General features: G+C 36.9%; 1 protein-coding gene across 1 annotated transcript in view; it reads left to right on the forward strand.

Annotated features, from left to right (window-relative positions):
• The window catches only part of VPS50 (VPS50 subunit of EARP/GARPII complex), a gene marked incomplete in the record, with an annotated part of 117723 nt that extends 105662 nt beyond the window's left edge, over positions 1-12061 (forward strand). Inside the window, 6 exon segments of the mRNA XM_027766315.1 lie at positions 12-24; positions 1537-1633; positions 2636-2794; positions 6403-6524; positions 7700-7889; positions 11294-12061. Of these exon segments, the coding sequence (XP_027622116.1) occupies positions 12-24; positions 1537-1633; positions 2636-2794; positions 6403-6524; positions 7700-7889; positions 11294-11413 (701 nt within the window).
• Between the last annotated feature and the right edge of the window lie 244 nt (positions 12062-12305).

Below are 12305 nucleotides of genomic sequence, written 5' to 3' on the forward strand. Positions count from 1 at the left end.
AGGAGTGTTAGCCACAGAATCCTTGTAAGTTGTTAAGAACAGTAGCTTTGTCCTTAAATATTGAAGGGTGGTTATAAAATTAAGCACTGTCTGTACAATTAGACTTCTATCTGTACATACCCCTCATAATTATCATTTTGTATTCTGAGAAGTGTACCCTAATATATAGATTGCCAGTCACTTTTTAAAACCGCATGGTTAGTTTTCATGTATATAAATGGAACCAAGGAAGTAGTTTACTTTGGATATTTAATAACATGATTTTTACTTTAAGTTAAACTTTAAAAAGCATTATGAAGGCCAGCAGATGTCTTAGTGATTATGTTGCTGGACTCCCTCATGGCTGACTGTGGTTCAAGTCCCAGACCCAGTGACTTGAAACATGTGAGTACATGCCCAAGACCCCAGGAGAATGGATGAGAAAGTATTACAGCCTGGCCATCCCCGCTGCAGGGTGACTTTTCACTTTCCCTCTCAGCATCTCTAGTTCTGTCTCTCTCTCTCTGGTGAACACACATACCCTAAGGCAGAAACCTCTAAAAAAAATAAAGTCAGCATTATGATTTATTTTATATTTTTCTATTTATGACAAATGATTCTAGAGACACTGCAGTTACATAGTTAATTTAGTGTTGAATATACATGATCTTTGACATCAGCAAGAATGCTGCCAGGCCTTTAAAAAGTTCCCAAATTAAAGCATTTATGTTCTTCCAAGACGCGCAGTCCAGAATCACTGAAGAGTGTTTGCACAGCATTATGGTTTATTTTATATTTTTCTATTTATGACAAATGATTCTAGAGACACTGCAGTTACATAGTTAATTTAGTGTTGAATATACATGATCTTTGACATCAGCAAGAATGCTGCCAGGCCTTTAAAAAGTTCCCAAATTAAAGCATTTATGTTCTTCCAAGACGCGCAGTCCAGAATCACTGAAGAGTGTTTGCAAACATGACAGAAAGTAGAAGAAAGCAGTTCTGGTTGCAGTGTCTCGGCAGGGGGGGGGTTGGCCGCCCCCTGGACGGCGATTCGCCGGCCACTGGACTCCTGTTCCCTCACAGCACCTCCTGCACCTGCAGTTCCCCACATGCCGGCGTGTTATGCATGTCTGGGTTCTTTCTGAGAAGTGACTGATGTTGAATCTGTGAATTCAAGAGCCTATTATATATAAACATATGGGATCTTTAAAAGAAATCTTTTTAAAAATCCTTTTAAAATCTATTCAACCCTTTGTTATCCATGCTCCTACCTTACACATAGTGGTGTAACTCCACGCCTTGTAGTTAACTTGATTAGCACTTTCAGTGTTACTTTCCTTTCACCTCACCTTCCTGTTTCATGATGCGCTCAACAGTAATTATTGTGCAGATTGTAAATGAGCGTGTCAGATGTTAGTACCAGGTAGTTTTCTAAAGTGGAAAATAGCTATTTAGGATTTACTCCGAGATCTTAAAAACTTGGTTATAAAATAAAAAAATGTGCTCTCCATCCAACACAGGTTGTTCACACAGTGGGTTATTTATTCCCTTCAGGGTGTTCTTGGCTGAACAGTTTGAGTTTCTTCAGCCACATCTGGATGCTGTGATGCCTGCAGTCAAAAAGCCCTTCCTTCAGCAGTTTTATTCTCAGGTTAGAGACGGTCTTGTATATCATGTCAACTGTGAGCCAGGTGGGATGTCAGAGATTACCTAGGGATTTTTTTTTTCTTATTTAGTAAAAGTCAATCTCTGAACCTCAGGACAGATGGATAGAATATGCTTTTACTCAGTCATGAATTCCTGTGTTCAGGAGATACTTAATGAGCATTCCATATATAAGTGTTAGTCTAATGAGAGAGAGAGAGTACATTAAAACTATATATATATATATATATATTATATGATAAGAAGAAGAAACACTGACAGGGTATTAACCCAGACTAGTTAGGAGAAGATTGTCCAGAAAGGCTGTCTGGAGCATGTGCCATTTAACTTCAGCCAGCTGTGTAGAGATGAGTTAGGGAATATTCCAGAGAAAGGGACTGGTATATATGAAGACCAGAAAGTGAGAGAGAACATGGTGTCTGGAGCAGCTGAGGAAAACCCCACTTGTCAGAGCAGAGAAGAGGGCTGGTGATGACAAAGATGACTGGAGTGACAAGCAGGAGCCGTATCCCTGGGGAGCTGTTAGCGGATTTGAAAGAGTGAGCAGCAGGGTCAGGTGTGCGTTTTAGAAGGAGTTCTTTGGGGACAATGTGAAAAATGGACTTCAGGTGACAAGGCTGAAGTGTAGTGGGAGTGGAAATGAAGAGGAGCAGAAGAATTGGAGAAATACTTGCCAGTCTCAATCAAGTGTAGTGGGAGTGAAAATGGAGAGGAGCGGAAGAATTGGAGAAATACTTGCCAGTCTCAATGAATCTCTAGTTCTTTTGTAGTTGTAGTGTCGATGGCCTCAGGCTTATTGAATGTCTCCATGTTTGGTTTTGAATAAGACCTCCGCCCTCAGGTTAAACTATTTTCAAAATTTAAGTGTTCAAATGCCTAGTGTTTTATTTCCAGATATGATATATACTAAAAACAGAAACCCATATTCTTTACAAATTTGATTCTTTTAGAAAAATAATTATTTTCATTTCTGTGAAATTTATTTCAGACCGTCTCAACTGCCAGTGAACTGCGCAAACCCATTTACTGGATCGTAGCTGGTAAAGCCATTGATTATGAACAGATGCTGCTCCTAATGGCTAACGTGAAATGGGATGTAAAGGAGATTATGTCACAACACAACATATATGTAGATGCATTGTTAAAGGCAAGTGTCCTGGGAAGCACCTTCCTAAAGATCATTCTATCTATCCTTTACCGCGATGACGGTAAATCAGTGAGGTTGTAATTATTACCACCTTTCTAGCAATGTGATACTGCTTTCTAATTTTCCTGTTCTTTGAAATCTGAGAATGCTTTAGGTTTTTTTGGTGTTGCTTACTAACTTTCCATTTAAGTTAGATTACTGTGTGTCATGGCTGACTTTCATAGTATGTCATCTCAGTAGATCTGGCACCAATGGAAAGAAGATCTCTCCCTTTACTTGGAAATTATTTCAGTATTTAGTATGTGTATTCATTAGCAAGAGACCACACTCCTGATTGTCCCAAGTAGTTTTTTCTAGACAGCACATTAATTCCCCTATGTGTTACGCAAACGCCTCTTTGCATTCAGTGATCTATAATACGTTTACAAGTTTCCTGGAAAGAACTAGAATTCTTTTTCCTTTTTTAATTATATTTTTGTTTTCCATTTGTGCACCAAGAAGTATTTATAGATCATTTGACATGTGTCACTTGGAGAGATGAATCAGGGAACTTCCATGCCCTCAAGGAATTTACCTGCCAGTGCAGAGATAGCAGTAAGCAGATAAATTGAGATGTAATGCCGGGTGATGAATAATGCTGTGAGAAAATTTAAAAATAAGCCAGCCAAGGAGAGATGGAGATTGACAGGTTGCAGGTGGGAGAGGAATACCATTCATTTCCTTATGGTCAGAAAGGTCTCTGATGATGGAAGAATGGAGGAGAGACCTGAGGGAAGAAAGCTGAAATGAAAGAAAATTGGCCTTTCAAAAATTCTGACCTACCTCATTTACACGGTCATTCTTTCCTGCTTTACCCAAAGTGATAAATAGTAGTCAGAGACATCGGGGACCTAATAAAGCCATAGATTAAAACAGAGGTACCAGCTCGGTCCCTCTGATATGCCAACTCCCAGCAACTTATGGTACTTCCGTAGAGGACTAGATTGAAGATTGCAAGGCTGTCCTCAGGCTTAGGGACAAGATCAGTAAACAGTGTCGAAGAGTTTCCTTGGAGATCTGAGGCGGGGATGACATTAAGGGGGACCTTTATGTGCCACCCTGGAATTCAAAATTACTGACCTTGAAAGAGAATCAAAAGAAAAATTTTGGTTTATAAAGCACCCAGGAGATTTTATTTGCAAATTTTAATTTAAAATGCAAATGATCAATGTAATTTATAAGTAATGGCATCCTTTCTTCGTTTAATAATTCTGTTGTAAATTATGACATACCATCTTGATCCATTTAGGCTACTCTATCAAGTACCGTGACTGGGTAGCTTATAATGAGGTCTCACAGTTCTGGAGGCCGGGAAGTTCAAGATCAGGGCTCAAGCAGGTTTGCTTTCTGATGACAGCTGGATTTCTCACAGCTGCCATCTTCTCACTGCAGCCTCCCCCATGTGGCGAAGGGGGCAGGGAGTTCTCTGGGTCTTTTAAAAGGTCACTAATTGCATTCATGAGGACTCTGCCAAAAGGCCTCACCTTTTAATGCCATCACTCTGGAAGTGAGGATTTCAACATATGTGAATTTTCCTTTTTTTTGGGAGAGGTTTTCACTATAGGGCACGTGCGCTCGCCAGCCAGACAGAGAGAGACAGAGAGACAGAAAGCAGGAAATCACCCCCCCAGGGGGGATGGCCACACCGCAATCCCTTCTCCTCCATTTTCCTCTTGGGATCTTGGGCACGCACACACACGTGCCCTGCGTGAGTTTTAAGCCACCGGGTCCGGGACATGAACCGTGGTCGACTACATGGGAGTCCAGTGACATAGCCATTATGGTAACTGCTGGTCCCAACATATGTGAATTTTTAGGAGACATAAACCTTCAGGCCATAGCACATGTAACCATGGTACTCATAGGGATCTCAGGTAAAAGGCCATCCCCTCAGTAAAGATACATGCTAGAAAGAGGCTACTTGCTTCAGTTTTTTTTTTTTTTTAATTCCAAGAAATATGAATATTGTAAGAAAGAATCAGTGTTATTTGGATTACTTATCAAACCCAACTTTTCACAGCCTTCTTTAAGCATAAAGGTTAATTGTCTGTGATAACTTTTGTTCATTACCTTTCCAAGTCTGAACATTTAGTTGAAAGCTTGTCTTGCCCCAAAAAGAATCATAAGTAAAATGAAATGCACTTATTTTCCATTTAACAACAGTTCCTTCTTGAATGCTGAATTTAACAATAAATAAAATGTCTTTTTGTAAAGCACATAGCTTTATCTTTAAAATAAAATAGTTCTGAAAACTTTTGAATCATGACTCTTGAAATCCAAAGCACTTCACTTTAGGAAATGCTCAAATAAATGCAGTAGAAAGTACTACTGCCCTACTAGACCCATGAACTAAAACACAGAGAAAGAGCAATTATTCATTTAACTTTGATTCCTAAAGATACACTTAGTGAATTGACAGTGCACTTTTTTAAAAATAAATAATCAAAATCAATGAACTGTTAAAAATAAGGCATTGTGAAAAATTGTGATTTAGGAAGTAGCGAAAGAGTAAAAGATAACGGAATTATTATTAAGTGGTAGCTTGACTGGGGATCAGACTTGATTTTTTTTTTTCTCCTGTATGTTTTTAGACATTTTTATATATAAGTCTTGAGCTGTTAAATATTGTGTAGCTTTTCTATTCAAGAAATTGAAGAAAAAGCCTTCTTGTTTGAAATATATCGTCAAGAAAGAATTGATGGCACTGTACTTTTATAGATGAACATATTTGGATGATAATCTAAGGAGACCAGAAACTATTTATTTATTTTTAAATATAACTCACATTTTATTTAGATTGAAATAAACTATACAAAATTGATTTTCTTCACCAAAAATAATAGCAATATTTTCTGTGTTATTTCTAGATAGCACATTTATTAAGGGTAAACTATCTGCTATATTCAGATAATTAATGGAGTTGTCTAAATTAGTTAAATGTGTCTTATTTTTAGTGCGATAATGTCGTAAAAGTTAACAGACATTCTGTAGGTAATAGAAAGTATTTTATCTTTTATTTTTATTTTATCTTTTATTTTTTCTTTTATTAGAAAATGTATAGTAATAATATGCAATTCAAGTCATTTGGGGTATACTAATTTACTTACTTTCAAAGAATGAAAGAATAATGATGGAGAATAATTTATCAGTTTGTTCTCTAAGGAATTTAGTCACAAATTACAGATCGTTAACTTCAAGTCAAAAGCTTATTAAAACCTTTTCAAGGAGCTAGATTTCTTCAAGATATTTTAAAAGCCAAATTAGATCATTTGACTCTTGTCATCCATACTGACAACCATAGAAAATTTGAACTGTAGATACATTTAGACATTGTTAACATTGTTTAATCATTCAGTGACACATTTTTTGAGATGAAATGTAATATTTCTACATAACATAATCTTTTTTTTTAAACTTTCTCTCAAGTCCAAATTACCGTTGGCAGTATCTCTTCATATTTTAGTTTGATTTTGAATCTTAATAAGTTTTTTCTTTTTTAACACTTTCATAGGATGGCATTGTGGCATTTTAATGATATTCACATGCAGCCACAATTTTTGTCTTCTTAGGAATTTGAGCAGTTTAACAGGAGGTTAAGTGAAGTTTCTAAGAGAGTTCGGATTCCCTTGCCTGTGTCTAATATACTTTGGGAACATTGTATACGATTGGCTAATAGAACTATTGTGGAAGGGTAAGTTTTTCAAGAAAGAGTTCTCTGTTTCTTAAATGGTAAATTATAATTTATGAATAGCATTGTATGTCCTCTCTATGGGTGGTAAGAATCAGTAGAGATAATGATAAATAGACAAATTTGGAATAGAATTAGAGAAGACACCTTAAATCCCACCATGCATTTCTCTGTCTATGCTTTCTTTACTTGCTGGTGACATAGAAACAGCTAATATATTAATGAAGAAGGCAGAGTGAAATGGATATCTGAAAGTTAAACTAACAATAATTATGGTTATCTCATAATAAAATGATGACGATGATGATTATATCTAACACTTATTGAGTTATTTACTGAACCAAACATTTCATAAAATTTTAAATACCTAGTGTTTCAGTAGTATGGTTTATCAAAATAAGTCTATAAACTGTTTTACTCTGGACCATATGTTTCCTATGCTTATACGCTCACACATTTCTTAGGCTTGCCTCATTTGTTTCCTTTGGCATTGAGTAGTTGCAATATTGAACAGTTTTATAAAACTAAGATTACCTTGGAATATTCAGAGCTTCTTTTTTTGTGTTTGTTTGTTTGTTTTTAATGTTTTTTTCTTTCTTCTATGAGAGAGAAAGATAGGCATCCATCAGAAGGTCCTCGTGCCACGATCCATACCTAGTCTCAGGTGACCCAGATTATAGGCATGCATGCACGTGCACACCTGGCATACTCAGGGAGGGCACCAGATGCAAATCTAGACCCTGTCTCATGTGGGTCCAGTTGTATTACCACTGTGCTGCCACCACCATCCTACAGAGCCTAGTTTTATAAATTACGCTTAGCAGCTAGATTAATTACATAGCATCTTAACTTTGTTGTAGATGATTACGTTAATTGGGAGAAGAGAACTGTGGTTTGTAGAGCAACAAAGAACCTTAACATTGTTTGATCTCTTTGCAAATAAGGAAAGTGAGGCCCAGATAGGTAAAATAACTATTTTTCTTTTTACCAGATAGGCAAAATGACAGAGCAGGAACACAGCTTGGTCCTGCTGACTCAAGGCTCATGTGCTTTTTCCTGTGACCCACTCATTTCTGGAGAATCTGCCCAAATATGGGTTAAGGAAAAGTTCAAGTCCTTAACACTTTCTTTTTCTAACCATCTCATCATTGTTAAAAAAATATTATTGTATATCTTAGATATGCCAATGTCAAGAAGTGCAGTAATGAGGGTCGTGCCTTGATGCAATTGGATTTTCAACAGTTTTTAATGAAACTTGAAAAACTAACGGATATTAGACCCATTCCTGATAAAGAATTTGTGGAAACCTATATTAAAGCCTACTACCTAACTGAGAATGACATGGAACGCTGGATCAAAGAGCACAGGGTGAGAAAAACTTAATTTTCTATTCCTTTTCCCTTGTCCTGTTATTGTCTGGTATGCTATTTAATTTAAAATCGTGGGAGCGAAATAATAAAAGAAAGTTTGCATTTTTTAGCATTAACTACTTAGGTCAGTTTTTTGCATTATTCACTCTGTGTCTATGTACTGTCCTTTGCCTCATCAAATCCTTTTGAGCTTTTGTGAACTGTTATAGTAAGTATCTAGCTAGCCAAAGTCAGAAGATTAGCTGTGTTTTTTCCCATAACTGTGTTGTAGGAAAACTCTGAACATTTTTTTTTTTTTTGAGGGGTAGGGGGAGATTTTTTTCCATAGGGTGTGGGTGCTCACTGGAAAGAGAAAGAGAGGGAAAGTGAGAAATCAGCCCCTAGGTGGGGATGGCTAGGTCGCAGTATCTTCTCCTCCATTATCCTCTTGGGATTTTGAGCATGTACACACATGCTTCTGGTATGTTTTCAGGCGCTGGGTGCTGAACTCGAACTGTGGAATTGGCCATGTGGGAACCAGTGCCTTCACTTCCACGCCATTTGTTGACCCAAGGCTGAAAGTTTTTTATTTATTTATTTTTCTTTAACTTTATTTTTTTGTTATTTTCCAATTTGACCAGAGAAAGAAAGAGAAGGAAAGTGAGAAAGGAAGCCACTAGGTCCAAGACTTGAACCATGGTTGGCCACGTAGGAGTCCAGTGCCTTTAACCACCATGCCACCTGCTGACCTGAGCTGAAAGTTTTTAACATCAAGAAAAATTAAGGAAGCAAAAAGAAAGATTGACTAAAGTAACATTGGAATGATTCATAAGCTATAGTCTGTTATATAACTTAAACTCTCTTACACGCCTCAGCAATGAGATAGTAACATCCTACACACACTGACATGTAGTAGTGATGACTGCAGATGGTAACATGTAGGTGGCTAAATACCACTTATATCCTACATCATATTTTACCTTTAATAGAGGTTTGATTGTGTGTGTGTGTGTGTGTATCTGTGTGTGAATATATAGATAAGTAGAGAAAAATACTATTGATTGTGATTTAGGATGAATTTTGACACAGATTCAACTCAACATACATCACCTGAGTGTGCTTGGTATGGGATGCTTTCTGTGTGGTTTTTATATCATTTGTCTAAATAGACAGTATGAGAATACTTCAAAAGAAAAAACTTGGAAAAATGAAAGTATGTATTTATTTTGGTGCATAATAAATCTAAAATCCATGTATTATTTCTTCATAATATGCCTTTTCTGTAAACTTTTTGAAACCCCCTCACATGTGAAGATGGATTAATTTGAAAATATGGGAAGTGTTAAATTCAGCACCAAATGTCGTTACCTTAATAATTCTAGTATTCATATTTATTTAGGCCGTACACGTCATAGGTAAGAGATAAGCACATTTTTATTTCGTTTGAGTAAGGAAATATGGAATTATTTGTATTTACTTCATGTGGGTCATCTCTTTCTATAAAGAGATGAAAGGAATATGGGACCAGCAGTTAGCATAATGGCTATGTCACTGAACTCCCATGTAGTCGACTGTGGTTCGAGTCCCAGACTCAGTGGCTTAAACTCACGTCAGGCGCGTGTGCATTCTCCGAGAGGAGAATGGAGAAGGGATTGTGGCATGGCCATCCCTTCTTGGGGGTGATTTCTCGCCGTCTGTCTCTCTGTCTCTTTCTGGTGAGTGCACATGCCCTATAGCAAAAACCTCTCAAGAAAAAAGAAAAAAAGAGATGAAATGAATATTTTCTCAGAACATTACATTAGCCTGAGTTTTGTGTAACTGTAGGTACAGTAGCTTAGTTTTAGATCTTTGGAAGCAGAGTAGAAATATATATGTTATTTTCGAGTATGTTGGCCAATAAGCCTGACTTGAAAAATATTTCCCCACTTTTAGCCCAAATATCTCCCCATTTGAAAACTAAAATATTAACCCAGACGCAAATGGACTGCTGAATGTTGCTGGAATCAGTTTAGTAAAGTGAGCTTTAAACATTTCATGATTGGGGCTGATGGAAAGATTGGGGAAGAGCCCACAGTAGCTGAAGAGGAAAAGCAGAGTTCTTAGATACCATATGTGACTCAAGGGTGATGTCCATTTTAGGACTTCCTCTTTTATTATACTGGTCTGAAATTTTTTAGCATGAGACTTAACTGCTATCTGGAACATCCCCATAGCAGCTGCTAGGAGGATTCTCTCCTGTCTTCCAGGGAAATGACCCACAACAATTAGCGCAGTGCGCCATGACAGTGAATACTCACAGAGTGAGGCTGTTCAGTGAGATTATTCACCCGTGGCAACAGGTGCTTCCAGAAATCAGATACTCAAACTGAGCAGTTTGCTGAGTTTTTAAAATGAACTTTCTGGGACCAGCAGTTAGTGTAATGGCTATGTTGCTGGACTCCCACGTAGTCGACCGCGATTCCTGTCCCGGACCCGGTAACTTAAAACTCACGCCGGGCGCACGTGCGTGCATGCCCAAAATCCCGAGAGGAGAACGGAGGAGAAGGGATTGCAGTGTGGCCATCCCCCCGGGGGATGATTTCTCGCTTTCTGTCTCTCTGTCTCTCTCTGTCTGTCTGGTGCGTGCACGCACCCTATAACAAAAACCTCTTTAAAAAAAAATGAACTTTTTCTCATATTTTTAGAATGTATTATCTGTAGTGGTTACCTTCAATAGACAGTTTTTTTTTTTCTTCTTATTGGATGATAGTACACAAGTCTTTCTCCCTATTTGAACTCTTGCTCTTCAATTTCCAGACCAAATTAATATGCAGAATTTCTGATGTCTACCTATTCATTTTTATCCTAGCAACTTATCTGAAATTCAGGAACCAGGTAGATTTCAACAGTGAAAAATTTTATAGTCTGAATTTTACTTTCTAGGTCCCAGTTATAATATGAGGGCTTGAAAAACTGACTCTCTGATCCTTGTGACCTTATTCATTTATTATATCTCAGAAGAGCTCTGTTGTTGAATTTTTTTAACTACAGTGTTTACAAAATGCAGAGTACCAGTAGTGTTTAAAAATTTTGAGATGTCAATGTATTTTGCTAACTTAATAACAAAGGCTCTCACAGAAAAAAAAACACAAAGTGTGTGATCTTCAAATTAAGAAAAAGCACAGACATGTCAGATTACTTTGTCATATGAAAACAGATTCTGGTACTTCCTGTTTCAAATGTATACAGTCTCATATTTCCTGCTATTATAGCTCAGTACACTATTTGTCTTCCATGTCCCAGCTGCAATTCCCACTGTTTTTCATTGATTTGTAATGCTCCATGCACATCCCCTGATACCTGAATGTCTGCCTGTTGTTTTGTTGGACTTATCACATACATGTCTGTTAACATAGTAAATCTGGATCCTCTTTCCTTGTGCAGGAATATTCAACGAAGCAGCTGACTAATCTGGTGAACGTTTGCCTGGGATCCCATATCAATAAGAAAGCCAGACAAAAACTTCTAGCAGCTATAGATGATATAGACAGACCTAAAAGATAATGAACACAGCTCTTCAGTGGCCTTGGTCGTCTCTCATCCTACCTGAAGCGAAAGCCCCGTTTTCATGTATTCCTGATTACAATCTGCTGAGGAAACTTTATGCATGTTCTTTCCGACTGGAAAGTGGAAAGCATCAAAGTGTGTGTGGTATTCTCAGATGACTTATATGCCCTGGTCTCTTTCTCCAACTTTTGGTTTCATTTGTTGTAATTCCTTCCTGAAATGATATTATTGCCTTGTCATAACTATTGTTATGTGACTACAATTATATTTACATTTTATATAAGAATGTACCATAAGTATAGGATTAGAAGGAACAGTAGCTTAATATATATGTGTGTGCGTGTATATATATGTATATATATACATATATATATATATATAGACAGTTTTTGGAGAATGAGTTGATGTTGGCATTTTTCTACCCTCTGAACTTGGTTCTTAATAAGCATAATACGAAAGCATTAATGTACAGTATCTCCTAATTATGAGTGGTGCATGAGAATTAAAAACTACATGTAAGTAAAATAGTTGAAAATCAATATTTTCTCTGTGTTTCTATAGGTCAGATATTATGTCCAGGTTAATTTGGTTATAACAAGATGATCATAAATGATGAAACTGAATAAATATTGTACTTGAATATGATCGGCCTATTTGAAACTTCAGTTTGATATTTTTACATTGTAGGCAGATTTCGTGAAACTGTAATGTAGTTTTTTTTTTTTAGCATGTTCTAGTTTTATTTTATATCTGAAATCAAGGATTAAAAGTAATTTCATTGGCTATAAGTGCCTGGGTAGCATATAGAATGGTGATTGTGAGATTTTCTTTTATCTTTATGAAAATGTGGGATTTTTTTTTTACACAAATCTTGCTCTCTTTGAATTCG

Source organism: Tupaia chinensis, unplaced genomic scaffold (assembly GCF_000334495.1).
Source record: "Tupaia chinensis unplaced genomic scaffold, TupChi_1.0 Scaffold142374_1, whole genome shotgun sequence".
Classification (NCBI taxonomy): domain Eukaryota; kingdom Metazoa; phylum Chordata; class Mammalia; order Scandentia; family Tupaiidae; genus Tupaia; species Tupaia belangeri.